General features: G+C 40.8%; 2 protein-coding genes across 2 annotated transcripts; one reads left to right on the plus strand and one right to left on the minus strand.

The window, feature by feature from the left end:
* The first annotated feature begins 10,379 nt into the window (after positions 1-10,379).
* Positions 10,380-14,932, plus strand: LOC310872795 (uncharacterized protein). Its single transcript, XM_083784930.1, has 3 exons — positions 10,380-10,460; positions 11,156-11,269; positions 13,493-14,932. The coding sequence occupies exons 1-3, from the start codon at positions 10,433-10,435 to the stop codon at positions 14,716-14,718; spliced, it is 1,368 nt and encodes a 455-aa protein (XP_083641056.1). The 5' UTR covers positions 10,380-10,432; the 3' UTR covers positions 14,719-14,932.
* Positions 14,933-18,335: 3,403 nt separating this feature from the next.
* On the minus strand, positions 18,336-26,720 carry LOC310872866 (stathmin-like). The gene is made up of 5 exons (XM_083785037.1): positions 26,673-26,720; positions 24,014-24,060; positions 23,684-23,856; positions 21,021-21,212; positions 18,336-20,419 (listed from the first exon to the last, which is right to left on the minus strand). Exons 2-5 carry the CDS (start codon positions 24,030-24,032, stop codon positions 20,357-20,359), a joined length of 447 nt encoding a protein of 148 aa, XP_083641163.1. The 5' UTR covers positions 24,033-24,060; positions 26,673-26,720; the 3' UTR covers positions 18,336-20,356.
* Positions 26,721-26,907: the final 187 nt, after the last annotated feature.

Genomic DNA, 26,907 nt, shown 5'->3' on the forward strand with positions numbered 1-26,907 from the left:
GGCAGTGTGTGTGTGTGTGTGTGTGTATATAATATATAAAATAAACACATATATAAAAGAAACACACGTGTTGCAATGCATGTGAGAAAAGATTGAACCTAGCTGCGACACAATTGTATTACAATAATATTATGTTGTGGGCAGGGGTCCCTGCTTCATCTCTCTCTCAGCTAAGGGGGTCCTTGGCCTGACAAACGTTGAAGACCAAAGCTCTAAGGGGACAGAAATCAGATTACAGCCATCAGCCGGTATAGCCTCAGCGGACGTGCCTTCGTTTGGCTGAGGCGGGGCACAGAATTCCCTTTCTAGCCTTGATTCTATTGTGTATGTGCGCGACTGCGCGTGTGTGTGTGCAGTCGCTACTGTGCTACTGTACAGCCGTTTGTTGTCCTCTGCCCCTCTTTTATCTCAATGCTAAACCAAGTCCAGTATTCTCGCAGGGAGAAAGAAAGCATTGCTTTCATAGATGCTGGCATGAAAGTGAAAGTGGCTATTGATCATCTGCTGTGTGTGCATGCGTGCATGCGTGCATCTTGTAGAGCCTGACTCGCTATATTTCACTCCATATGCCCCCAGTTCCCTTTGCTAAACATTCCACTTCCTCTGCAGGTATGCAGGAAAGCACACACACACACACACACTGCAGATAATTACATTTGGATAAGCATCAATCCAAATCTCTGCGGTTAGCGTTTAGCATTCGGTCGGTATCTCCCGCCGACATGGTGGAATGGAAACGTTTCTCCCGAGGTTAACCTATCACACCTCTTCACGTCTTTAGCAGCTTGATTGGCTATCGATTTTCTGCCCGCTGTATTAAATTGGTCGGCGGCTCTCGCTGGAAAAAAGTGTGAGAGAAGTACAGTGAGTGCTGTGCCACTTCATTTGTACCACAATTAGGTAGGTAGGTATAGGTAGGTAGGTAGTAGTGATGCGCGTGCCGGCCTTTTTCCATAACCCGCTCATCCCTCCCCACCATGGGAGCACCAACCCGCCCCGCAAAACTATACCGCGCGACCCGCAAAAAACAAAAAGTATGCTATACCGACCGGCTTTTCAACACCCAGCAGTTCATTGATTTGCTTTCGAGAGAGAGGGGAGAGAGAGAGCTCAGGGGAGGGGGGACTGGGCCATTTTATCATCAATTGCTGTTAGGCCTACAGTATACTCACGCTATGGGCCCTTACGGAAGCATCACAGGTCTAAAATCCAAGTTCATGTTCAATGCCATTAGTTTCCAAGTCATATTGTAGTTTGCTCCAGTCAAGTCAAGCGTTGCGTTTATCAGTTTATCAGTTGGAGCGAACAAAACCATATAGCACATTCGCTTTTTGGTGCTTTGTGGCAGGGCATATATACTGCAGGCGTATTCAGTGGGTGTATGGCGTATTCGTGGTTTCATATGGACTCACACATTTCTTGAGACGATTTCGTGTGTACGGACATATTTTTTTAAATATCTCTGTCTGGATGTTCCCTTAAAGTAGCAGCGCAGACAGCAGTAGGCAGCAGCAAATGGCAAGCAAGGAATGAGCAATGCGACTTCCCCATTTAAATCTAGGAACAGATGAGAAGGAAGAGACGTACAGTCACGTGACTGGACACCGAGGATGATTTTTTGAGGCATCTTTCTGTCCCTGAGGTATCGTGAGATTTGGTTGCCAGACAGGAAACTGTGGGTTTCTTGTGATACTTGGCACGTTCAGAAACGTACTTTGTGCTTTACATACCTCTATAAAAATACACAACATGCGCATTGAAAAGCAACACAGCAGACAATAATGTGTTATAACTATTCTTTTATATTCCTGAACCGATTATATGACAAAGGTCGTATTCGTTCATAAATAATGTTTGATTATGAGCTGGTCCAGCGGGCTCCATCCACTGCCATGTATTTCATCAAACTACTGCGAGATTTGCCACCAATGAGCGTCATGGTGGCGTCCAGTCACGTGAACATGTATTTTGCATGTATCTGTTCCTAGATGGAACACCTGACATCAACGATATACTTACTGTAGCCTATGGTCTCCAACTTGTGCCACCCCTTACCCCTTATCCCTAAACTTATTTGCCATTTTTTCCTATTTTAAAACATTTTAAAATAGTTCAACTAGCCAATCTACATCGACACGTTGTTAGCTTGTAGAGCGGCTATTTGTACAATTTTAAAATGTAAAAAAATAAAATAAAAAGGGCAAATAAGTTTAGGGATAAGGGGTAAGGGGTGGAGCAAGATATAGGGCATATGTCTGCTCACCTCACTGCATGGCTTTAGCTTCAGACAGGGAGCCACACAGTGAAGTGGCTTGTATTCACAGAGTCACCATTTACACCGTCATCTTCAGCCCGTCTAGGATGCCAGGGCGTGGAGCCAGCCCCAGCTGCTCCTTGCATAGCATCAGTGAATCTGGAAGCCTGCATGCATTATGCTAACAATGGAGACGGTCAGCAATGCTGTGGAGCGACTATGATAAAGAGGGCAGATCTGTGTGTGGTGCCATGGATTCAGCGGAGGCCAGAAATGCTCCTGGCTGCGTGAGGACCCTACAGACCATTCTGTCTGGATCCTGGCTTAATTGCTGAGAAGATTATTGAGAGTTGCAGTACTACATTTACTGCCTTTCGCCAAAGCGAAATTGCACTCACCCTTTCAAGTTTCACACACTGCCAATGTGTGTTTGCATGTGCGTACTTGCGTACGTGCATGACTGCGTGCGAGCATGCATGCGGGTACATGTGTTTGGTCCGGCGTACTAACAGTACTACAGGCATTAGACAGTCCGACACACTACCCCAGTCAGTACGTTGGAACAACGTATGCGTCCATGTGCGTGTACAGAGAGAGAATTATCGACTAAAGAAGTCATCTCTAGATAAGCATCCCAGGAGCTTTTTTGATCGATGTTCACTCATCCGTCCAGAAATCCTCAATGGCAGTGGCCATTAAAGGAATAATTCACCCCAAAACAAATAACTTTTGTCCATACAGTATGCTCCCCATGAAGCCTTGAATTAATTGAAATTTGTTTTCTTTTTGTCACATTCCTGTAATGTAATAACTCAATTTGACGACACAGGAGCATTTTGAGGCCACGGCAAAATTACTTACAACATTATATAAACTTTAAAACAACTCTCAAAGTGCAATCACTGGGAGGCATACTGATGATCCATGTTCAAAGAGAATGTTTAATTATAGTTTTCAACTTCATTTAGTCAAATATTCGATTATTGGGTCATTTATGCAACAATAAACTTTAGCTTTTTAACTGTGTTTTGTATTAACTGTTTTTAACTTGTCGTACGGCGATCTTGAGTGCCCTGAAAGGCGCCTTATAAATAAAAATTACATTTATTATTATATTTATTATATTTATTATTAAAAGATCTGCATGAATTCAAGGCTTCATGGGGTGAGTAATTGATAGGGGAAAGTCATTTTTTGGGGTTGAACGTGAACTATTTCTTTAAAACAATGTACGGCACTGCTGGTAGAATAATCCAAGACGTGATCTAAGCACGCATTACATCCAGACTATCAAAAACGAATAAAAGCTTAAGCTACGCTACATTGAGCCAAACCTTGCATAAGGCTTGTGATTTCCATTCAGGGACGAACACATTACAGAAAGCAGCTCCAGGTTTGCGTAATCTGACATAAACAGATGCTGTGTGTGGACTCGTAGCATAGCTGCAGTTTTGTATACCTAACACAATGACGATTGTGTTGAACACCAATCATGAATTATTGAACTTTCCTCCATAGTAGCATAGAGGGATCTATAGCCTTAGAACTTAACCTGCAGGATACCGCTCCGAGAGCTGGGGGAATAAAGCCTGACATGACCTTAGACCTTTTTACACAACATTCGATTGTCTGAGGAGTTCATTAGTAATGCTGTCTGTGCAGTCGATCTGCTCACATCACAAAACAATAGTTTGGGAGAAGAGCAGAAGCCAGCGCACCACTAAGATACATTAGAAACACTTAAAAACGCCCAGCTTTCAATCAGAACAAATTCATAATCATTAAAAGGGCCACTTCACCCCTTTTGCATCCTGATCTTATTTTAATGTTTGGGAGACAATAAACACTTTCCTGGGGGTTTTTATGTGGGTAATTTGTGTTTTTTTAGATATTATAGTATTTCAAAGTGTCTGTGATGTCATGGACACTGGTCTCACTGTTGGATTACTACAATGACCATAATGCTTTGCTGCACTCACCCCACCTTGTGGAGAGGGAGAGGGCTGTCTTACTCATAGCAAAGAGATTCTAGAACAAGAGGCGAAACTCCTCAAATATTTGGAATCACCATGGCGCAGCGGTAATCCATCTCTCCAAGATGGCGGCAACGCTTTCTATGTAACACCAAAGAGATTCTAGAACAAGAGGCGAAACTCCCATTAACTCCCATATAAGCACCCATGATTACAGGTACTTAAAAAATAACATTAAAAGTCATGCTGTACAAAACAAAAATTAGTTTTTATCCTATAGGCTACCGCACATATTGATTGAATCATTTATCATTCATATTTATATCAAAGCAGAAATTAGTAACATATTCATTCAGAATATGTCAGGGTGCATGTGTGTGCATGCATGTGCCCGTGCTTACGTGCATGTTTAAGGTGTTACATAGAAAGTGTTGGCGCCATCTTGGCATGATGGTGGCAGCGCTACTGTTGTGCCATCTAGTGGTGATTCCAAATATTTGAGGAGTTTCGCCTCTTGTTCTAGAATCTCTGGAAGGAAGTGAGTGAGACAACTGCAGTGTCCATGATGACATCACTGGCTCTTTGAAATAAATCTAAAAACACTTAGGCCTATTACACACATAGGAAAGGGTTTCTTGTCCCCCAAACATCATTACATTAGTTCTGGTTGCAAAAGGGGCTTGATAGACTTCTTTGACAACACTTTCATAATGTTGTGTAAATTAATGTTTGTTTGTTTACAAATTAGCCTATCATGTTACATTTAACAACTTAGTCTTACACCTTCAATACTTCATAAACTTGACTCTTTGTTCCCCTATACCAAATCCCCTTGCTGAAAATGGCCGATCTACAAGTTCATAATGTGTCGCAGTGTGATGTGTTGTGAGCTTGTAGATCTATTTTCAGGTAATGTTCCCCTCAGGATACTATATAGAAATAGCCGTAGTAAAAATCCTGTATTCAAAAGAAGGTGTTGGCATCAAAATACTGACAAGCTCACAATGTTTAGGTGGTTGATGTAAATGTTATATTAATAATCTAACTCTGAACAGTAAGTAGTAACTAAATCTGTCAAATAATTAGTACAAAAAAGTACAATAGTTGCTTCTGAGATGTAGTGGAGTAGTGTAGATGCATTGACACATTTACATAGGCCTATTCAAGTAAAACTAAAACTGTACTTTCATACTTACTTTCCAGCACTGGATAAAGGCTTATCATTCTGTAAAAAACAAAGAACAAGTCAATAAGTTCCTTGGAGGCTCCTACAGTATGTATACTGAGGGGGAGGGGCCAGCCACAGATCAATGGATCATTAATGAGACTCTCATTAATGATCCAGAGTGGTAAAACGCTATAGGTCTATTATTTGTTGGGAATGATAAAAAACACAAAACTCAATTAAAGTATCTAATTAAATGATAAGAGTCAATTAAATCCCAGGTCAGTGAGAGTCAACTGTGCTATTGTGTAAAGCAGTACTATACTATCTAATCATGATATCTACTATATGTAGAATCGGCCTCAGGTCTCTCAATGAGCTAAACAACGATTCTATTACGTACGCGCCGCATAAGGGTTCAGGAAGGCGACACCCACACAGCCTATGAAACGGAACAAAACATTAAACAACTCCACATGACAGACATACACAAAGATAAAGTCGTTAAGCAAAAAGATATATATATTTTTGCTATAACACATCATTATAATGATGTGTTTTTTATTTATTTTAGAACTCAACAGTTTTTCCTTGCGTTAAAGTACTGTAGGGTACTAGGGTAGAGTATTCAAAAGTACATGCTTTTAGAAGTACATAAGTATTCAAAAGTGCAATTTACACTGGAGTGGAGTGACATGCAGTTGTCTCTCAAGCTTGGGAATCAAACCTGGTACTAGCCTATGGTCCGCACTTTAACCGGCTATCAATCCTCCACACAGTCCAGTTCTGTCCACTTCAAGTCCCTCCACACACATTGGAAAGGTGTCTAGAACAGTGGCTCTCAATTGGGGTTCTCCCTATATGGAAGAGCCTACATGGTCCGCACTTTAACCACTCCGCTATCAATCCACACAGTCCAGTTCTGTCCACTTCAAGTCCCTCCACATACACTGGAAAGGTGTCTAGAACAGTGGCTCTCAATTGGAGTTTTCCCTATATGGTCCGGGGACCCCCAGGGGTCCTGTCAGGCATGCCCAAATACAAAGTGTTGTGATGTCAGAACAGGCCAGCTCCATATATGGAGATATAGGGGTGATCAGGACAAGTTGTCAAATTGACAAGTTGGACAGTGCCCGGTGTCGAGTCGGTCAGGAACGGTTGACCTGGACAACCGTCCTGGACAACCGTCCGACCGACTCGACACCGGGCACTGCACTCACTGTGTGGTTGTGGAATGCGTGTGTCGAATTTGAAGTCGGTGAGGCGAATGGTTCTCAAATTACGTGGATTACAGACATACATATATGTACACACACACACGCACGCACGCACACACACACACGACACAGAGAGATGCTTGATTGGTGATGATTGGTGCAAAGATAGATAGATGAGAAAATGTGTTAGATTTTTTGAAACATTTTCACAACACAAATCCACGGCCAAATAGGGCTACATATTATTTTGGGACATGAAACGAATCACAGTTTTTTAGAAGCTGACATGAGGATGAAGAATTACGGAAGAGCTTTTATTTCAATTTCTTCTGTGGCAGGACTACTGTCACACCACCAGCAACAAGCAGGAGCTCAAATGTTCAATGCAGTCCTGCGCTGCCCCCAAGTGACCGTTGAGAAGAATTCAGAGAACAGTACAAGTAGAGTAGTAATTCTACAAATCCTTACATAGATAAACTGATTAGACAGACGACAGACAGACTAGAGACTAAGGCCTCATACACATATCAAACACATGTTCTGTGTTCTGTCTGTGTTTGATGGCAGCCTCAATGCTTTTCCAATAGAAGTCACATGGTTTGACCAAACATTTGTGTTTGATGGCTGTGTTCTGCCAATCAAACAGATTCCAAAGAGGCCTTTTGTGGCGGTTCTGGACAACTGTTGGTCCGGCCGACTCGACACCGGTCACTGCAGTCGGAGGGGCGAACGGTTCTCGAGTTACATGGATTACAGACGTACACACAGTGACACAGAGACTTGGTGCATTCATAGTTAGTTTATTAATACATTTTAATATGTTAAGAAAAACCTTACTATTGCAATTTATTTTGGGTCACGCACCTTTTTATCTTAGATTGACTGCCTGGCCTATATTGAATACTAGTCTCTGATCTGGTTCCTTTCTTCCTTCCTTGCTTGCTGTTCACAGCCATAGTCCCTCCCTCCACAACCTGTCCTTGTCCAATAGGCAGGTTAGCAGCGAGGAGACAGGGCAAGCTGTCCTTCTTCCCCATAGAGATACATGTTAAATGACAGGATTTCTCCATATAAATAATCTCCAGTCAGTGATTGGAGGACTGAGTAAGCACCCGTCAACGTGCGTAATACATAACAACACGACACAAGCCTGGACATAAGGAATATACACCAGACTTAGGGGCAAAACGTCATATTATTTACATTGCTCTGTAACCAACAAAAGTGTGTTCTTACAGCACTCTTCAGCAATCGGTGAGTAATTGCTGATATGAAAGTTTTCTTTCACATTCTGCACTGCAGCACACGTAATGCTGCTAATTTATGAGTTTGTAGATTCATATTTGGCCAAAGTAACGTGTAGAACCGTGTCAGAACCGCGCCAAATTGTCCAAATTACCTGACAAATAACAGAGTTGTGCTATCGAGTCTTGCTTTGCACACGTGTGCTAGCGCGTGCATGTGCTTGTGAGCCAGGGGCCCCTTTCATCAGAAAACCCATGGCTGATAAAGCCTATTTTCGCCATTGTTGCTGTTTCTCTTGCTCACTGCTGAGTGGAGAAACAACAAGGTGGAGCTTCTTTTCCATCCACCAGCTGTCTAAAAACCCCACGAAGAAGAAAACTTCAGCTTCATCTGACACGTCAAGTGTGCCCAGAGCCAGACTTGCACTCGGTATGCGCGTTCACGCGAGGCTGCACCATATTAGGCCCAATCCCAATCCACTCCCTTGCTGACTCAATGAGCCCTCACTGATTTAGCTGCGCATTCATGTGAAGTCTGTGAGGGCTTGAGGGATGTCCCATTTGAAATCGGTAAGTCAGTGAGGGCTCAGCCCCGTCCCTTTACTGTATGTGTCCTTTGCCAAAGTCAGCATCGATGCTGACTTTGGCAAAGAAATTAGTAAATTACCCACAGTTCCAGTAACAGCGTTACCAGGGGAATATGGAAGGATAGGCTATATATTTAATAACAATAATAATAATAAGGGAAACATGATGAGAAATGACTAGTAAAGTAAAAGAATAATTATGGAAATGCAATTTATAATAAATAATATTATATATGAATATTACAACCCCTATCACACAGGGAAGTGTATTTATTTAACTAATAATAAAACGATCAGCTTAAATACTAAAATGGACGTGATAGACATGTATAAATAGGCCAAGCATGTAGGTAGGCACTGGCTGTGAATAAGGACAGTTTTTATAAAGTAAGTGTCATGAATAGCGGACTCACCTTCAAGTGCTTGAAGGTGAGAGGCTGCAAGGCTTGCAGCCTCTCACCCTCACTTACAGCTGACGTCACTAAAGTCAGTGAGGGTCATGCAGGGCTCAGGGCTTGAGGGAGGCAATTGAGATTGGGCCTAAGTGCTGTCCGAAACCAAGCAGCCTTGAGCGAGTCCATGCCGATCTAGACTCAATTGCCTTGTGCAGCCCTGCTCTCTGTCCGAATGGAAAACGCGACCTACAAATGTAAGTACCACCACAAATAAATGATAAATAAACTGCTCCTAAACAATCTTCATCTGATGCAGGATAGACAACTTTCCAACTGATCACAAGGGCTCTTTATTTACCCCACAGTGAAAAACTATAAATGAAACCACACAAACAAAACACCTTAACACAATGATTTATAAACACCATGAATGTATGAAATGTCCTTTTTGACAGTCACCCTGTAATTCCTTTTAAATGTCCATATTAATGAAATCCACATGTCACACAAACATATACACGATAATGCAATATAACTGTACAAACAAAATAACAGGTATTACACACAATGGCATGATGGTGGTAACCATTTTCCTGTTTCTGCACAAGGAGGGCGAGTGCATTATAACTGTTTTTATACCCAGCACCCTAATCAAGGGAACTTGATTCAGCTGGAGGGGCATGCTTCCTGACAACCTCCCGAGAGCACTTCAAGTCAAGGGACTGGTTTAAAAAAGGGGGTAGGGCCGGTAGGCTATGGCCCACTCCCAGAACTAGGTCACTGTGAGATGCTCAAACGTCTAACATATTGCTATCACATCAGTGATCAGTGACATGGATAGCATAGAATGGCGTAGAATGATAAAAATCATCATTAGAATTTGCCACCAGAATCATACCTATCAACCCGTTCCTCCCCAGCTTTAAAAGAAAATAAAATACATAAACAAATAAAACAAAAGAATATGAATGAACAAAACAGTGATGATATACAGTAGGACTACTACGCTACCGTAGGTTCACAACAACCTGTTTGAAAGCTGCTACCATAGGCTAGTAGCTGTCAAACAGGTTGTAGCCTACTTATAGTTGTGAGTGAACTTGTGCCCTATACTTCTAACTGGGTAAACTTTATTTCAGTGATGTAGGCCTACGCCTTCACCAGCAGGTGGCGGAAGGCAACCGTTTTAAAAAACAGAGTAAAAAACATGCCTGGGTTGTTTTATTGAGCATGCGCGAAATTCACGGGGACCCGGAAATCTGTTTTGCTTGCGTTCTTAATTTTGTTCTTTAGAGACCACAATGAAAGATGTCGATTCATTAAACTACCGGTACTTGACATGTGTCAAATAGAATAGAATCTCTCAGGTCGTCGGTAAATGAACAACTGATGTCGGTGGGAGAGGAGATATTGTGCGTTTTGGAGGAAAAAAACTAAGTGATTTGTCACAGCTGAAGGAAGCTTGCCAGCGAGCGGCTGGACTGCAGCTGCAGAGCTGATCTGTGAGCTGAGCTCTTCCAGAGAGAGAGAGAGAGAGCGAGAGCGAGAGAGACGACAAACACTACTGGAGCCACATATCACAGTAATCATCACACTGATGGACGGCAAACTACACACAGCAGGTTGTTTAAAACACTCTCAACCACATGTTAATTAATTGTATTGGTTTGTATTTACATGGAATACAGATACAACACGTCATAAGTTTAACAATGAGACAAACACCAGACTGACTGTCTTATAATGCATAATGAGAGAGAGAGAGAGAGAGAGAGAGAGAGAGAGAGAGAGATTTTGAAACATGACTAATGACAAAAAAATCTCCCATATCTCCATATCTGCTGGGCCTGGGCAAAGTACAACAATGTGCAAACACAGCAGCAAGATGTGTGAGCTGCTGTGATAGAAGGATATCAAATGGAACACAACCAGCCTAAAGACTAATCATTGTGTGTATTCCTGCATCGGGTGATCTCTGTACATATAAATTGTTTTATTGGAGATATTGACTTTCAATTGTACGTACAGTTTTGATTGTAAGCCTATTGTTCCACTTTTTTCTTTGGCAATGCAAACGTATGTCTTCTAATGCCAATAAAGCCCTTGATTGAAATTGTGAGCGAGATAGAAGGAAACACAGTGATGTTGTTTTTTTTTCAATGAAGTGAGTCCACTACATTATTTTTAAATCTCAGTTAATATTGCACTTAAGGTCACAAATAATGTGTCTAGAGGGTCAAGCATCATCATAATTAAACTATTCTTAAAATGCTCACATGTAAGCTACTAATACTAATGTATACCTCCTCTCTCCTCCTAGACCTCCAACTCCTCCCTGTGTATAAGGAGGAGGTGTCCTCTGAACAGCAGGAGGAGAGCCACAGTCTGGTCCAGAAGGAACCAGAGTCTCCTTTTTTGGCAAGAAGGCATCAAGGTATGTTACATTCTGAAGACAAAAGTGTTGGTAATCAAGTCGATCATTTTTTACGTGTAGATTTATTTTTATTTTAATGTAATTTTTAGTACCACTGATAAAAGTAATAAACTAGAATAATTAATGAAAAGTTAAAGAAACAAAACATTGCCGCTATTGAATAGAATATTTAAGGGACCAAGAAGTCACAAAGTGACTTTGGTCACTTATTGTTTTTGTGGGGTTTTTTCTTCTCCTTCCGCCAAAAATAGCTGTTCTGGCTGAACCGTGCAGTCGGTTTTTGCGAAATGTGGTAATCTGGTAGAGGGCCATGCCAAACGGTGACTATGCGAAGCCCATGACGATTGGCCAAATGGTGGTGCTATAGCACTCAATTGAAAATGCAAACTTTGAACATGCATAGCTCATGAACTGTTTAACCGTTGGCAATGACACTTTGATACACATATGTGTCTCCTCATGCCGAACAACTTTCGTGTTCTGACTTTTGACCTCTGACCTTTAGATCACCCACCGTTTTGAATTATATGAAAAACAGTTAAATCCTCCCAGGATCTTTGATCAAAATGCACAAAAACTTTGGACCTATACGGACAACAAATCGTAGTAGGCCTACATTTCTTTTAAGTGAAAAAAATGAAGTTTTTATGAGCCAATGAAAATTGTTGGTTTGTGAAGATTCTTCTTCTGCCTCTAATGCATACATGCAGTGTCATTTGCTTATGACACTTAGTTTACAGTATGGCAGAGGGTCATGCCAATTAGCACTGAAACCAGGCAATAGGCCAAAGGGTGGTGCTATAGATTGTTTTTGAAAATGAAACCTTTGAACAGTCATAACTCATGCCTCATTTGGCCAAAATTCATGGCACTTGTTTCCACATGTTCCTTGACTCATGGGGAACACATCTGTCACTTTGACAAGTAAGCTCCGCCCTCAGATTCTCCGCCATTTTGAGCAGTTTGAAAAATGCTTATACCTGGTTTTCTGCCTGGTTTTTTGAGCAATTTGCGTGAAACGTTCTACACACAAGGTATGGACCATTATCTGAAATCAATGTTGAAGAGAAGTTTGTACGTGAAAAGATTTACAGCAAAACACACTAGTAATGGATAGTCACATTCCCAAAACAAGGACACAAAAACACTGCATAATGTTACTGTTAAGAATGCATCAACTGACTGTGTCCAGATAGCTCAGTTGGTTGAGCTCTCGCCTTCGGACCACAAGGTCGTGTGTTCAAATCCGGGTACCTATAACTCAGCCCGTGAGTCTTATTTGTGCATATTGTTCTTGTTGCGTATTGTCTTCTTTCTTGGCCCAGCCTTATCGCTGCTTGCAGCTATATTTGAACTTAGAACAATACTGGAGACTATGCAAGGTTGGTTTGATTTCAAAGTAGACTAGTTATTGTTCGTCCCTAGTAAGTAATTGTGAATTAAACATTTTACGGTGGATTAAATATGATAGAAGTGTAAATATCTGTGACGTCAATGGCAAAAGATGGTAATAAATGGCAGATAAGGTATTTTATGTCATGAGTACGGTACATCCACACCGAACGCACATTTTGCTCGTCGATAAAGCATCAACCTTTTATGAATGAGGCATCACAGAATGAGTAGTTTGATGTGAAATTTTCTCCATGCATTTTCCAGATCATTTATTAGTCATGCTCCTGGTGTGCTTCTCATCTTAAGCTTGGAAATATATTGCAGAATATTCTGTCATAAGATAATACTGCCAGGGAAAGGGAAACATTTTTAGCCAGTCTTTTGGTATTTTATTTTATTTTTAGTAGTAAATTAGCCGGGTAATGCATATCTTGAATAAAACTTTCACTAAGCTTAAAATATGCTCAATTGACTGATGTATGATAAATAGGCGTATACGTATTCCATAGTTTTACCTAATAAAATACATACTATGCATTTGGCGTTAATCATCGATCATGATGACCAGCACCTGGGTGCATACAGGCTGCATGGCACGGAATTAATAGAGCAAAGGATGGAGGCTGCAATGCACATTTTAGTATGAGTACTGTGGTGAGTGTGAGAGAGAGACAGAGAGAGAGAGCATCCAAACTCAATTCTGTCTCAAAATGTTTGATATTACACCAAATTGAGACTGCATGCAAAAGTCTCTGCGTTCCATGGAAAAGACAACATAGTTTATTGTTCTGATTAGTGACTTGAACCATCACGTTATTTGTCTCCTAGACGTCCTGCACTTCCCTGGGTGTAGAGAGGAGTTTCCCCCTGAACAGGAGGAGAGGGGCACCAGTATGGTCCATGAGGAACCAGAGCCTCCACAGATTAAAGAGGAAGAGGAAGAAATACTAATTGAAGCACCAGAGGATGATGAGACAATATTGCTAACAGTGAAAATTGAAGACGAAGTTGATGAAAACAATGTGTCAGACACTCCTGCCAGCACATCAGCTGAACACACTGAAACACAAGCTGATGCAGACGACTGTGAAACATCACAACCAACTAGTGATGCCCAGCTCCCCTCTTCACACTGTTCTGAATCTGACACTGAAGACAGTGATGAGTGGGAGCAAACCAGGGAATCCCAGTCAGTCACACCAAAATCACACAAGACACCAAATGTGGAAGGACAAAGATTGTCTTTGAGCAGCAAGATGTTCCAGGACATAAAATCCTCAAAAGAATGTCCATCCACGAGGACCCATTCACAGGGGAAACCCTTTAGTTGTACAGTTTGTGGTAACGGCTTTAGTGAAAAAAGTATTCTGAAGAAACACATGATGATTCATACAGGGGAAAAGCCCTTTACATGTACGGTTTGTGGCAAAAGCTTCAGGCTTAAGGGAAACCTGAAGATACACATAAGATCTCATGAAGGAGAAAAGCCCTTCAGTTGTACAGTTTGTGGCAACAGCTTTAGTCTAAATGAAACTCTGAAGCAGCATATGAGGACTCATACAGGAGAAAAGCCCTTTAGCTGTACAGTTTGTGGTCTCAGTTTTAGTCTGAATAGAAATCTGAAGCAGCACATGAGGACTCATACAAGGGAAAAACCCTTTAGTTGTACAGTTTGCGGTACCAGCTTTAGTGGAACAAGTAATCTGAAGAAACACATGATGATTCATACTGGAGAAAAGCCCTTTACATGTACAGTTTGTGGCAACAGCTTTAGTCTTAAGGGAAACCTGAAGATACACATGAGATCTCATGAAGGAGAAAAGCCCTTCAGCTGTCCATTTTGTCGCAAAGGCTTTAGTCAAACTAGTAATCTGAAGAAGCACATGAGGGTTCACACTGGGGAAAAACCCTTTAGCTGTGCCGTTTGTGGCAAAAGCTTTGTTGTAAACGAAGGTCTGAAAAATCACATGAGAAACATGCATTCTAATAATACGGCTGTCAACGCTGAGGAAGGCCCCTCAAGACAAAACACGTTGTCCGTCAGAGGTAAATAAAAGTTGATGCAAGATGACAAAGCATCTACTATTAATCAGGCATTTACCAAGGTAAAACAAATTGCTATGTAATGTATATGTTACAGTATATGTGAGAAACCACAGTGAGAAAAACAGAACGGGGGCACCCGTTTTTCCGTCCTGACGTCACTCTCATCCCCTGGTTCACAGATTTTTTTCTCTATGATAATAACATGGGGTCATCTTAAAATTGTCTCATAAGAATTGTGGTCCAAAAATATACAAACTGTCTCTATGATATTGTCGGGGAGGTGGCTCTGTATTGTTTACGACAGTCTCAGCTGTAACATTTGTGTTTTCTGATGAGTGAAAAGTGATCATCACCCTTCACGGTCGGGAGGCGGACTTTCTTCCGACATACAAATAGCTGACGGGGCTGACAGTGTCGGACCATTGGACCACAATAGTCCGACACTGTCGGACCATTGCCCCGTCGGAAAAGACCTGCACCCGTTGGGGAAAGAAACAACAAAAAAAAACAACAATAAGTTTGAACCAAATCAAGAAGGGTTTATTTGTAACTCATACAGGTACAAGCAGTGAAATATTTGTGTGGCATTTCTGCAAGACTGTGAAACAACACTAATGCATAGCCACAATATATCGACTGTAATGCACCGCAATCTGAAGACTTGTCTTCAGGGGGTGCAGGTCTTGTTTGTTTGTTTGTTTTTGCTTGTACCTGTATGAGTTACAAATAAACCCTTCTTGATTATTATTTTTTTCTTTCCCAAACTCATAGACAAGCAAGCAACACTGTCCTCTACAAGTGTATAAGTTTCCATTATGGCCAGTTGAGAATCAACATTGTATTTCACAGGAGTAGCAGTGTTTTAGCCTACAGCATGGGTCTTCAACAGGGGGTCCGGGACTCCTAGGGGTCCTCAGAATACTACAGGGAGGCCTGGCCAACAAATCTTTGTCATTTAGGACATTAATCAATTCAAGCTTCATTACAAATGGCAAAAAGATATTCTAACCAGTATTTCACACAACACAACAGTAGAGGGAGACAGAGACCGAGAAACGGCACCAACACATACGTTATGACAACTATCTGAGGCAAACATGAGTAGTCTAGATCAGGGGCTAGATCGGTAGCATTATAAATTAAATACAAAAAACCCCTACCTATTCCATTTCTCCCCCTCTATTTCCCATTCCAAGTGCATTTGTCTTATATGTAATGCCAGTGCCGCTATTCTAAAGCATCCTCAGGTACATATTTAAAGGAGAATTCCATACTAAAAGGCTTTCTTACCTTTCTTTGTAGTTGTTACGTCCCCATCAAAGAGGTCCAGGTGTTATTTTGTGCAAAAGCTCCTCATTGGCTATTTCCCCTACCCTAAGCCCTAAATGAATTGCATTGAATTGAATGGTATGTATGGGGTGTTGTGCTAATTCGCTTATTTCCATCGCTCAAAATTATATATTTTTTGTATATATCCTCTCTTCATAATGTAAATAATAACCCAAGGGGCACACTTTACTACTTATTTAGATGGAAATAAGCGAATTAGCACAACACCCCATTCAATTCATTTAGGGCTTATGGTAGGGGAAATAGCCAATAAGGAGCTTTTGCACAAAATAACACCTGGACCTCTTTGATGGGGACGTAACGACGACAAAGAAAGGTAAGAAAGCCTTTTAGTATGGAATTCTCCTTTAAACTATTTTCACGTGGGTAGATCTTGTTGAGCTGGTCATTTTGAAAGTAGCTCACAAGTCAAAAAAGGGTGGGCACCCCTGGTCTAGATGGAACGGGGTTCACGCACATAGGGTGGATTTTTTAACACCACCTGTTGTTTTTTGTAATCCTTGAAGGGTCTATTTTAAGATTCTGCCAGGTAACAAGAAAAAAAATAATGTCCCAAGAGGTTTATTTTTAACCCTTTCTTACACATAGGCCTACTACCTAAATATGCAAATAAAGAGCAGCATAACTATTGACATGTTTCCATACAATTAGGACCCAAGGAATTAAAAAAATGGTTATTATGATGATTCAAGCACATCTTGACTATTTCGGGGCAAAGACTGCACAAAAATAGCTGAACATGTCCGGATCTATATTTCTGTTTACAATTTTTTTTGGTGGATTTTTATGTTCCAACAGTTATTTTCTGAATCCTTGAAGGGTGTATTTTAAGATTCTGCCAGGTAACCGGCAAGAAAAATGTCCCATGGGGTTCATTTTAAACCCTTTCTTACACAATCCTAACCAAATCCGAAAATGGAAATAAAGAAAACAACCTTGAAATAAACAACCTACAGGGACAAATTAACACGTTTCGATACAATTAGGATCCAATGAATACATATACATGGTTCTTAAGATTCAAGCACATATTGACTCTATAACAGGACAAAAACTGTCAAAAGATTAGCTGAAAACCTTCAGATCACATCTATACTTCCCTTTTCAGTAACTTTTTGAGGTGGATTTTTTAGACTAGAGGGGCTGAAAACAAAGGTCAGTGGCAGGTCCAGAAATGCTTTACCTCAGGATGCATTAGTACAGTGAAATTAAAATTGTAGTCTGTCAATCCTTTTCCTTTAAAAGTTTTGTATTTTTGTGCTCATAATGTGCATGTACCGGTATATTGTTTGTTTTGAACTTTGATCTTATTTGAATATTAATTTATTACATGTTTAGTTTTATATGGTAAAAAAGAAATAACTGAAATAGTGTTGATCACAAATAAAATGGTACTCTTTCCAGTATCCAAATGCCAATCTCATGTTTTATCCAGTAACACCCATGAGAAGACTTCTAGCCCAGTGGTTCTCAAAGTGTGGTCCTGTGGCCTGTTCCATGGCCCCCCCATTCAGTCACTTAGCCAATCTGCAAGCTCACATCACATGTTTGACCACAACATTTGACCTGAAAAAGTTTGAAAACACTTACAATACCTAGTAATTTAAATATTTAATTTTAAAACAAACCCCCAAATCTGTATTGATTACTCACACTACTTTAAGTGGAACAGGGCTTCAAAAGAGGAAAAACTCAAGTATAGGCTAGGTCCATGCCCCCCTTTGGAAGATTCCAACATTTTTAAAATGTTAATAGCTTTCATGTTCTCACAGTAAATTGCCATACAGTACAGATTAATCTGTAATTTTTATTTGAAAAGCACATTAAGAAGTCAAAATGGTCAGCATTTTTACAGCTTGGCAAAGCCGTCAATATTGACACTGGAACTTTCTCCCCATTGGTAAAAGGTCAACCAGTGGCTAGACTGTCCACAACGGGCTCCCATAATCTAAGGGGCGGAGCGGCGCTGTCATATTTTGCATTATGGGAGAAAAAAATAATGCATGTTGTCCATTTTGGTAGTCAAGCTTAAAATTACATTTGATGTCAGTCAGAATGTTCTACAATCTACGTTCATAACGTCGAACTTTTAGATTGGCCTTCTTGTGAATCACAAGAGGTGTAGCATTTATGTGGCCAACAAGTCTGAAAGTTTTGACAGGGAAAAGGTCAAGCAACAGCAGGGCTTTATGATAGCAGTGGTCTGGAACATTGCAGTATTCAGACGACCAGGCCTGTAGTACCCAATTCAGAATAAATAAAAAGCAGGAAAATAGTCATGCGTTCACATTTTTTTATTTATTTGTTTTAGTACAACAGTTCAAGTCAATATCTATCCAGATGCCGAAGTGTATTGCTCTTTTGCATTCCATGTGTAGAGAGTGATGTCATACCAAGATGGCGTCCCAATTTACATTGTCGGCAAAGTTAATTCACGGCTAAACAGCAATAAGTCATGTGCTTAGAAACAACCCCCTCTTTTTCTTTTACAAAAAGCAAAAAGGTCAGCGGCACAAACATGAAAACTTTGCTTAAGGCCAATTTTTAAATGACCCAACACTAACGCATTTTATATAGAAAACAAAAGTGTTAACGTGCATCACATTTTATTCCAGTTGAAGACAAATTTGTGCAAAACAAAATCAATACGAATTTGGAAAAGTAAACAAATTTTACAAGTCCTATGAAGCATAAACTAGCCTTTAAGGTAGCAAATAGGAGCAGATTTTAAGTCGCAAAAAGCTGCACGATACACCTGCCATCTACAAAAACAACCAACAGCCCTGTTAAGTACTTCAAAAGTGTTTAGAATCGACAACTGTGCATGAAGCCCACAAATACTCACTACAGTGTCAGTGTTGAAAATAGCTGACCTACAAGCTCAAACGCTGCTCGCATACATTTGATCTCAATTGTTTGTAAGATTTCAGCAAAAGCCCCCCCTTGTCCTCAAGGTTAAAGAGAGTGAAAGCCTGACGTGCAGGTCTTTCAGTGCACAAGCCTTCTTATCTTCAGATACAATGAGGGACTTGCAGTAGTGCAATACATCCTATTCAAGAGCACTCATCACATGTCCCAAGCCTCAACATTTGTGAGCTTGTAGGTTGACTATTTTTTGACACACGTCATGCAACAAAGCATAAATTAGGCTCAACTGTAGTCTTGCGTTTTCACAGTATGCAACAAAGCATAAATTAGGCTCAACTGTAGTCTTGCGTTTTCACAGTGTGACTGCACTTCCTATATTGGGTCTACCAATTATTTTCCGTGTTGGCATCATGGAAATTAAAACATTTAAATTATGTCAGACGCTGTCAAAATAAGCCAAACATGTCATTGTAAAGATCTAATAATTACACCAGTAAATGTATGCATCAGACTAACAAATGGCAGTAAATGTTGTCTGAAACTTCATGCCATTTACAAAAGCAAGTTTCCTCAGTTTTGTTCGATTGGCTTGGCAGACAGTTTTGAACCGGGAAACATGTGAAGGTGGTCACATTGCAGTCTCAGTTTAAACCTGCTGCCAAGTCAAACAAAGCTATAAGGGAGAACAGGTAACTCACTTTCTGATAAGCTGGGGACTACAGTGTATGCACAGAGCTGAATAAAATCTAATCCATTTGAAGACGTTTAACAAAGCCACTAGTTCAAAGACCTCATACATTGAAAACTGTGCTACTTCAATAAGTGCCAAGGACAGGTGGATCACAAGGACATTTTTTTAACCAAAGTGCACTATGGAATAGATAGGATATAAATGACTTATGCATAATAACATGCATTTCCCAGAACGGGATAATAGGAACACCAATTTCCTCAAAAGGGCATAAGCTGCAAAATGACAAGCTACACATCTGTATGAAAATGATTAGACCAGTGGTTCTCAAAGTTGGATTCTAGGCACCCTCAGGGCTCCTTGACAAGGTAGTGAGGTCTGCAACTCTAGAGCGTACAAATGGAAGCAGATTGACCCGAAGGTCCATTTGATTCCATTTGTACGCTCCGAGTTATCAGTGTTCCTCGTTTGAGAACTACTGGATTAGACGCAAACGAAGCGCAGCAGGGGTAATAGTTTTCACCATGTAGAAACTAGCGCCAAGTACACTTAAGAGAGTTGCAGAGAGGGAGATTACAGAAGGATTTCACAAAGTGGGACCTCAGTATTTTGTTCTCAACTTGCTTCAAAAAGGTGGGTAGTGGTGAATACAACAAAAATACTGGCCATAGAACGAAAAATAAATCAATCTTTGGATACGTAAAAAACCCTATACAACAATCACCCCTTTTTACACATCAGTCTTCTGAGGTGCCCTCTTTGGTTTCCTTGTTCTTTCGCACCTCTTCCAGTTTCTTGTCCTAAAGACAAAAAAGGTAAATGATTCAGAACATGAGTGGAATAATCCTGATGAATTTGATAAACAAAAACAGAGAAGAGTAATTCATACTCAATCACACCAACTATCCAATCACCATAGCTCTTTGTTATAGTTATGGGGTAGACTGTCATCCACTTGAGTTAGCACTTAGCTTGGTTTTAATTCATGCTCTACCGTACAGCCCATATCATAGTAATCAACACCACATTGTGAGCTTTTAGGACAGCATTTGACAGAGCAAATCAGGATTTAGAATGGCATGTTGCCAGCTGAAAAGAGATGTTCAATCCTCAGCAAGCAACAGTCATGAGGTGGTATATACAAATCACTAGCCCTAGTTTCACATAATACCCAAAATGCTTTAGTAGTCCCAGGATTTTAGCAGGTGACATACCATTTGCTTTTACAGCTCATTTTCCCATAGCCTTGATAGGCTTGGCAGCAGATTTGAACTGACACAATGTTAATCTGTTGCAAAGCCAAACAACTATTGGAAAACAGGATACAGGCATGGGACTACAGTTGTGCACACAGCCGATAAACAAGCTCTGGTGTAAAGTGGTTAAACTATATCATGCTACCTTCTCCTTGAACTTCTCGTTCATGGCTGCCATGATGGCTGTGCGGTTCTCCTTGTTGGCCTCCATCTTCTGGTTGAGCTTCTCCTCTGCAGTCTTGCTGAAGTTGTTGTTCTCCTCCATGGCTTTCTGAAGGACCTCCTTCTCATGCTCACGTTTCGCTGCCAACTGCTTCAGAACCTCTGCCTCATGGCACTATAAATAAAATCAATAAAATCACTATAAATAAAATCATGTCTGCCAACACAGAAGCTACTAAACAGGACTTGCCAGGAAACAAATTATATATTTATCTGAAGGTTGTAAAATTAGTGTCAGATAGCTTTGAAACAGAAAATATATTTTCAAGTGAGAATACCAGTTTCCTCCTACCATGAGAGAACAAACTAGTAAAATTAAAGCGGTTCTCGCGTCAAATTCGCAACAGACCTGAAAATGTCTTCTTTATTAAAACACGTAGTCTGCCAGAAACAGTAGGGTTAAATTAGTACCATACCGCGCCAAACCAGGAATTCTCGTTTTTAAGCGCTTGTATTCTTTAATCCATGTTGTAATCCGCATCGTTAGCTACTATTGCTAGCCATTTTGAAGATGCGCACATCCACTTCAATTCTAAGCCCTGCATTTAAAGCCCTGTATCTCAGAAACGACATGGGGGGGGGGCGTTTCTGTTGAAAACAAGGGTTTTTCAACGGCCACCATAAGCCACAGCCTTTTCTCTGAAACTACGGCGCTGTCCGTGGTGTTGATCAGATCGCCAGAGGTAATTTCAGACTTTCCGGTCATTGGAATATTGGCGTTTTCTGGAGCAAGGATGGACCTCGCCTTTGATCACTAGCATTGGCGCTATTGCCATTAGCGTCCAAGATTGCATCCTGTGACACCCAAGTGCCCCCAATTTTGTCCACCAGGTGGCACTCATTGCATTAAAGAGATTACGTTGCTGTACTATTCAGTAGCAAAATTAGCATCAGAATATAGAACTCCTACAGAACTATATTGTAGTGTCATACAGAAACCTCTTGTCTCCATATTTAAACTTTGGGTTTTTTGGTCATACTAGTCACTAGTGTCACACAGTAGCAATAACAGATCTACAAGACAAACACGTTACAATGTCATTCGTTCTCAGCTTTTTGAACCACTTTTGCCCTTTTTGGAATTTGAGTCCTGAACATATCTGGACATATCAGGTTCTCACCAGACAGCGACAATGTATTGCTTTTAATTGTGAGGATTCTGTCTGGCCTGATGGAATTCTGCCCGACGGCTGAAACAGGTTACATTTGTAAGGGTTCACTGATCACTTAACAAACATTTATGTCCATCTGAAATTTTTGTATTGCACTTTAGTTACAAAACATTTTGCACATAATTTCAATTACAGAATATATTAATTTGTATTGCACTTGATGCTTTGGCAATATTGTAATTTTTACATTCATGCCCATTTGAATTGAAATATACAGTAATCGGCCATTTTAGACACTTCTCCAAATGCATGTTAATTACAGTCACAATTAATAAATTGTTGGCAGCAACAGTGCATTATCGACTGTAGACATGGTCAACATGATCTGCTGCAGTTTAAACAGACTTTGAACGTGGCATGGTTGTTGGTGCCTGCCAGGTGAACGTGGCATGGTTATTGGTGCCTGCCAGGTGAGAGTATTTCAGAAACTGCTGATCTACTGGGATTTTCACACGCAATCTCTAGGGTTTGCAGAGAATGGTGCAGGGAAAGAATTAATACAGGGAACAGCAGTTCTGTGGCCGATAATGATACGGAGAATGGCCAGACTGGTTTGAGTTGACAGTAGAGGCAACAGTAACTGAAATATTACTCAAGTTGAACCTTGAGGCAGTTGGAACACCACACTGGGTGTCACTTGTCAGCCAACATGCTCACCTAAATTGGACAATGGAAGATTTGACGGCTGCAGTCAGTCAACTGGCCTCGTTTTGACATCTTTAAATCAACAATGAGGATTTGATTGGGGCCCCAAAAGATAAGAATCTATATCAACTTGTGTAAGGGATTCTGGTCTCAATGCATTTTACTGTATAATAAAAGTTACAAAAAGAACCTGACAGAGTTGGTGACGATAAACATTTGAAATTAACCCATTTTGGTGTTAGCATTACGTTATGCTTTAGCTATTGAAAAATAGCAGATCTACAAGCTCATAGTGAGCTTGTAGGTCTGCTATTTTTGGCCCATAGCCCATAGCACTTACCCTAACCCCTTAGATGGCATTTCTGTTGGCTTAGATAGCATTTGACACAGACTTATAGCATGTTATGTAGACAGCACTATAATTGTATTGTATATAGTTATAGCACGCCATAGTACATATGTATAGCATAGTAGTAAATATGTATAGTTTATATGTATAGTGTATGTATAGTTTAATTATATAGATATTCCACTGTTACTTTCTTAGCTTACGCATATTTCATGATATTGATAAATGCTTTTATGTGATGTATTCCCATGCTTTTGTTCTTGCTTAAATGTAAGTCGCTCTGGATTAAGAGCGTCTGCTAAATGCCTAAATTGTAAATTGTAAATTGAAGAATCTATTTCGACGTCAGGCCTAAATGGGTTAAGATTCACTGAAATATGACAGTTCAATTACCGTAGTAGACATTTTGATGAGTCTTACCTTACGTCTCTCCTCGGCAGCCTCTAGTTTCTTCTGGATCTCATCCAGCGTGACGTCCTTCTTCTTGGGGGGGGACAGGGGGAACTCTCCTTTGCCATCAGGTACTGGAGCCCCCAGAATCACCTCAAAAGCCTGGCCGGAGGCCCGCTTGTCCAGCTCCTTCACCACGATCTCTGCCAAGCAGGGAAAAACACAATAATGAGGCATTTATTGGCAAGTCATACTGCCCCCCACACATATTAGGACAATATCAGTCACCAGAAATTTTGATGAATCCATCATGGTTAAAATAGAGTTTGAGTTATTATTCCCAAAACAGTAATAACTTACCTTCAGCCATCTTTGCCATATTTACTGTGGATAGTGGGTTAATATACCTAAAAAAAATTAAAAGAAAAAAGAACACACAAATCACACATTTGTATAGTGTATAAAATGCAGCCCAATAAAACTGCCAGAATTAATGTTCATTAAAAACTGAAGAACATGCACTCAAAGAAATGATTGGGATCAGCTACTGCTAGTAGCCTACAGACCAACAGTGACTTCTAGTGGACACTTGCCCTCCTTAGTCCCCTTTTTCCATGGAAAAGTGTGATGGAACTATGCACAGAAATGAATTTAACACACAATTTACATTGTAAACCTGTGTGATGTAACAATAAAGCCGATTCTAACACCACCGTTCCCATGGAGCTACTAGATTACAGCCAGCTGAAAATAAAGGCACAACACCACCATCTGTCAGCAGTTTTGAGCACTGCAAGTAACCACCGCCCATCCATCCACAGTTCCACACAACACAGAATGCCTTCCTTGGCATTCATAAAACACCTGACCGCATGGCACATTGATCGTGTTGCATCCGTTTCACTTTGTTAGAGCAGTGACATTTAGCTCAGGCTCACAGCAATTAAAGCAATTCACCCGAGGTGTAAAGGGAGAAAAGAGCCTTTCAAAAAGGACTGCAGTCACACGATCCATAAATTAAATCTATTCAAATCCAAGCACTTGAAACAAAGGCTGGTGCCACGTTGTAGCCAGGTCTCGGCCTGTCTTGAGTTCAGGTTTTAACGACACTGAAATAAGCATATCTTCAAATATTCAGATTCCCACATATGAAACATAATTCTAAAGCTTATACATTCTGTAAAGAAAAGGACCAGGGCCCGCCATGCACTGCAGCATGGCAGGCCATGCGGTCACATTTTTTGTTGATGAATCCCAAAGAAGATATATCAAATACAAAGAGAGCAAGTCAAGACACCTGTTCCTTGCACAATGTGTCAGCTGCAGAATAATTTGGAGAAAAACAAATCTCGACCACAATCAAGCTTGCCAACACAGTTGGCAGAAAGAATGCCCAAGACATTCATTCCATTCTGGTTGTCATCACCGCCAGAAACAGAACACAATACGACTGTTGCCTGACAAAACCAGTTTCCATTTATAAATGAAATTAAAAATCCAAATTGGATAATCCAGTCCAGTTGTTAACAGCCAGCATTGCCAAGCAACAGGAATACAACAATGTATACCCATAGGCCGAATACCAAACAACTCGCCCCTTTTCCAACTCACCCCCGCGAAATGTTTTAATGTAGTAAACAGTTAATTAGGTATTTCCCTCCGACCTCCCTGAAATTATCGTTTTATTAAACCCATTTCTTCCATGTAGCCAAAGCCAATGTTTTGTAATGGCATACAAATGGCTACAGAGTGAACTTAACATAAATATGATAATACCTTTTATATAATCACCAACATGAATTATGTTTGTTATTTACAGCTAGGTAGAGTAGTGGGGCGAGATGGAAAAGGGGTGACCATACCAGTTACCCCTAGGCCTATACTTTCATGACCAGTCCCCAGGGTATATAGCCCCCCACCCCTTATTTCTGCTGAAAATAACTGATCTACAATACAAGCTCACAACATGTCTGTTGTCACATTGTGAGCCATGCTCACCAAATGTTAAGCCGTTAATGCTGGCAGCTCAAGTGGTACTTTTGCAGATTATTATTATTATTATTATTATTATATGACATTTTAATGTATGTAATAATTACGTTCCGTTCCAATGCCCAATTTCACAATACCAACAGTAAACGCCACAATAGCAATTTAATGAGTTACTTAGCTAAAATTAAATTAAAAAATAATCTCAAAGGTAGCTTCTAAATGTCACAATGAGGGTATTGATGGCCAGTGCAGTTATTCGACAGAACGATCGGCGATAATAAAACAAAGGCTCATTTGATGACAGACCGCGTGTGTGCGCGTCCGCGTGCACGAGACAGCAGCTGCAAACAAAGAAAACGAGAGACAGCTCCGCCCGTTCACAGCAAGCAGCACAATGTGTGCGCGTGTGCATTTCCCCACAGGAACTGAAATCTAACGCTTTGGGATCGTCGAGCTTGGAGATCGGCTTATTTGTCGGCAATTATGAAAACACATAGATGATTTAAGGCTCTTATCTTGCACACGCAAAGATGTAGATTGTCGTCCGCGATCGATAGACGTATGACTGTGGTGGTTCATAAAGAGAATCAAATGTGATTAATTAAAGTGACATAATGACAGCTGTAATTAGTATTCCATCCGTGTCGAGCCACCGACGTTTGACGACGGTGCCTGGTGCCAGTTTGGACCAACAACACACACGAGCAGTAAGCACACAGAACAGTCACTCACACACACATTGAAAACAAAGCATTTCTCTTGTTGAGGACCAACGTCTGTCTGTACTTGCGGTGGGCACATTTTGCCTTCGCCTCAGATGACACTCGCACACACACGGCTGTTAACAATCATTGCAGTCATATTAAACAGGATGCAACGTTCCGTTTCGACTCTTTCGTCCCTTCATAATGAAAAACAATGCGTTTTAACGGTACGAGGCGCCCATTAAACGTGATGTTATCTCATTAAATCTAATAGTACTTTCACAAAAGCGAAATAAAACAATTGTCTTGCGAGTCACACCCACCTTGTAGCGCTGTGCCGTACAGTCTGCTCTCACTGAATGTTTGCCGCGAATCTCTGCTTGAGCCCGAGAGAGAGAGCGTGCATAAAAGGACCTAACGCCTGTGTCGTCACGTCCCCTGGCTGCCCTCTCATTGGCTGGCAGCATCAGTAGCTGCCGTTTCATTGGCTGGCACATCCCATCCTGCCCGCACTGACCTCAGGGTAATGTAGTTTTATTTAGACTACCGTTAGACGGT

This window comes from Protomyctophum parallelum (assembly GCF_964188405.1).
Source record: "Protomyctophum parallelum genome assembly, chromosome: 1".
Lineage (NCBI taxonomy): Eukaryota > Metazoa > Chordata > Actinopteri > Myctophiformes > Myctophidae > Protomyctophum > Protomyctophum parallelum.

Coding starts and splice junctions, on each gene's coding strand:
- LOC310872795 (XM_083784930.1), top strand. CDS start 10,433: ATGGACGGCAAACTACACACAGCAGGTT. Junction 10,461..11,155: donor CAAACTACACACAGCAGGTT/GTTTAAAACACT, acceptor CTCTCCTCCTAG/ACCTCCAACTCCTCCCTGTG. Junction 11,270..13,492: donor TTTGGCAAGAAGGCATCAAG/GTATGTTACATT, acceptor TTTGTCTCCTAG/ACGTCCTGCACTTCCCTGGG.
- LOC310872866 (XM_083785037.1), bottom strand. Junction 21,213..23,683: donor CTGCCGAGGAGAGACGTAAG/GTAAGACTCATC, acceptor TTTTATTTATAG/TGCCATGAGGCAGAGGTTCT. Junction 20,420..21,020: donor ACGAGAAGTTCAAGGAGAAG/GTAGCATGATAT, acceptor TTTTGTCTTTAG/GACAAGAAACTGGAAGAGGT.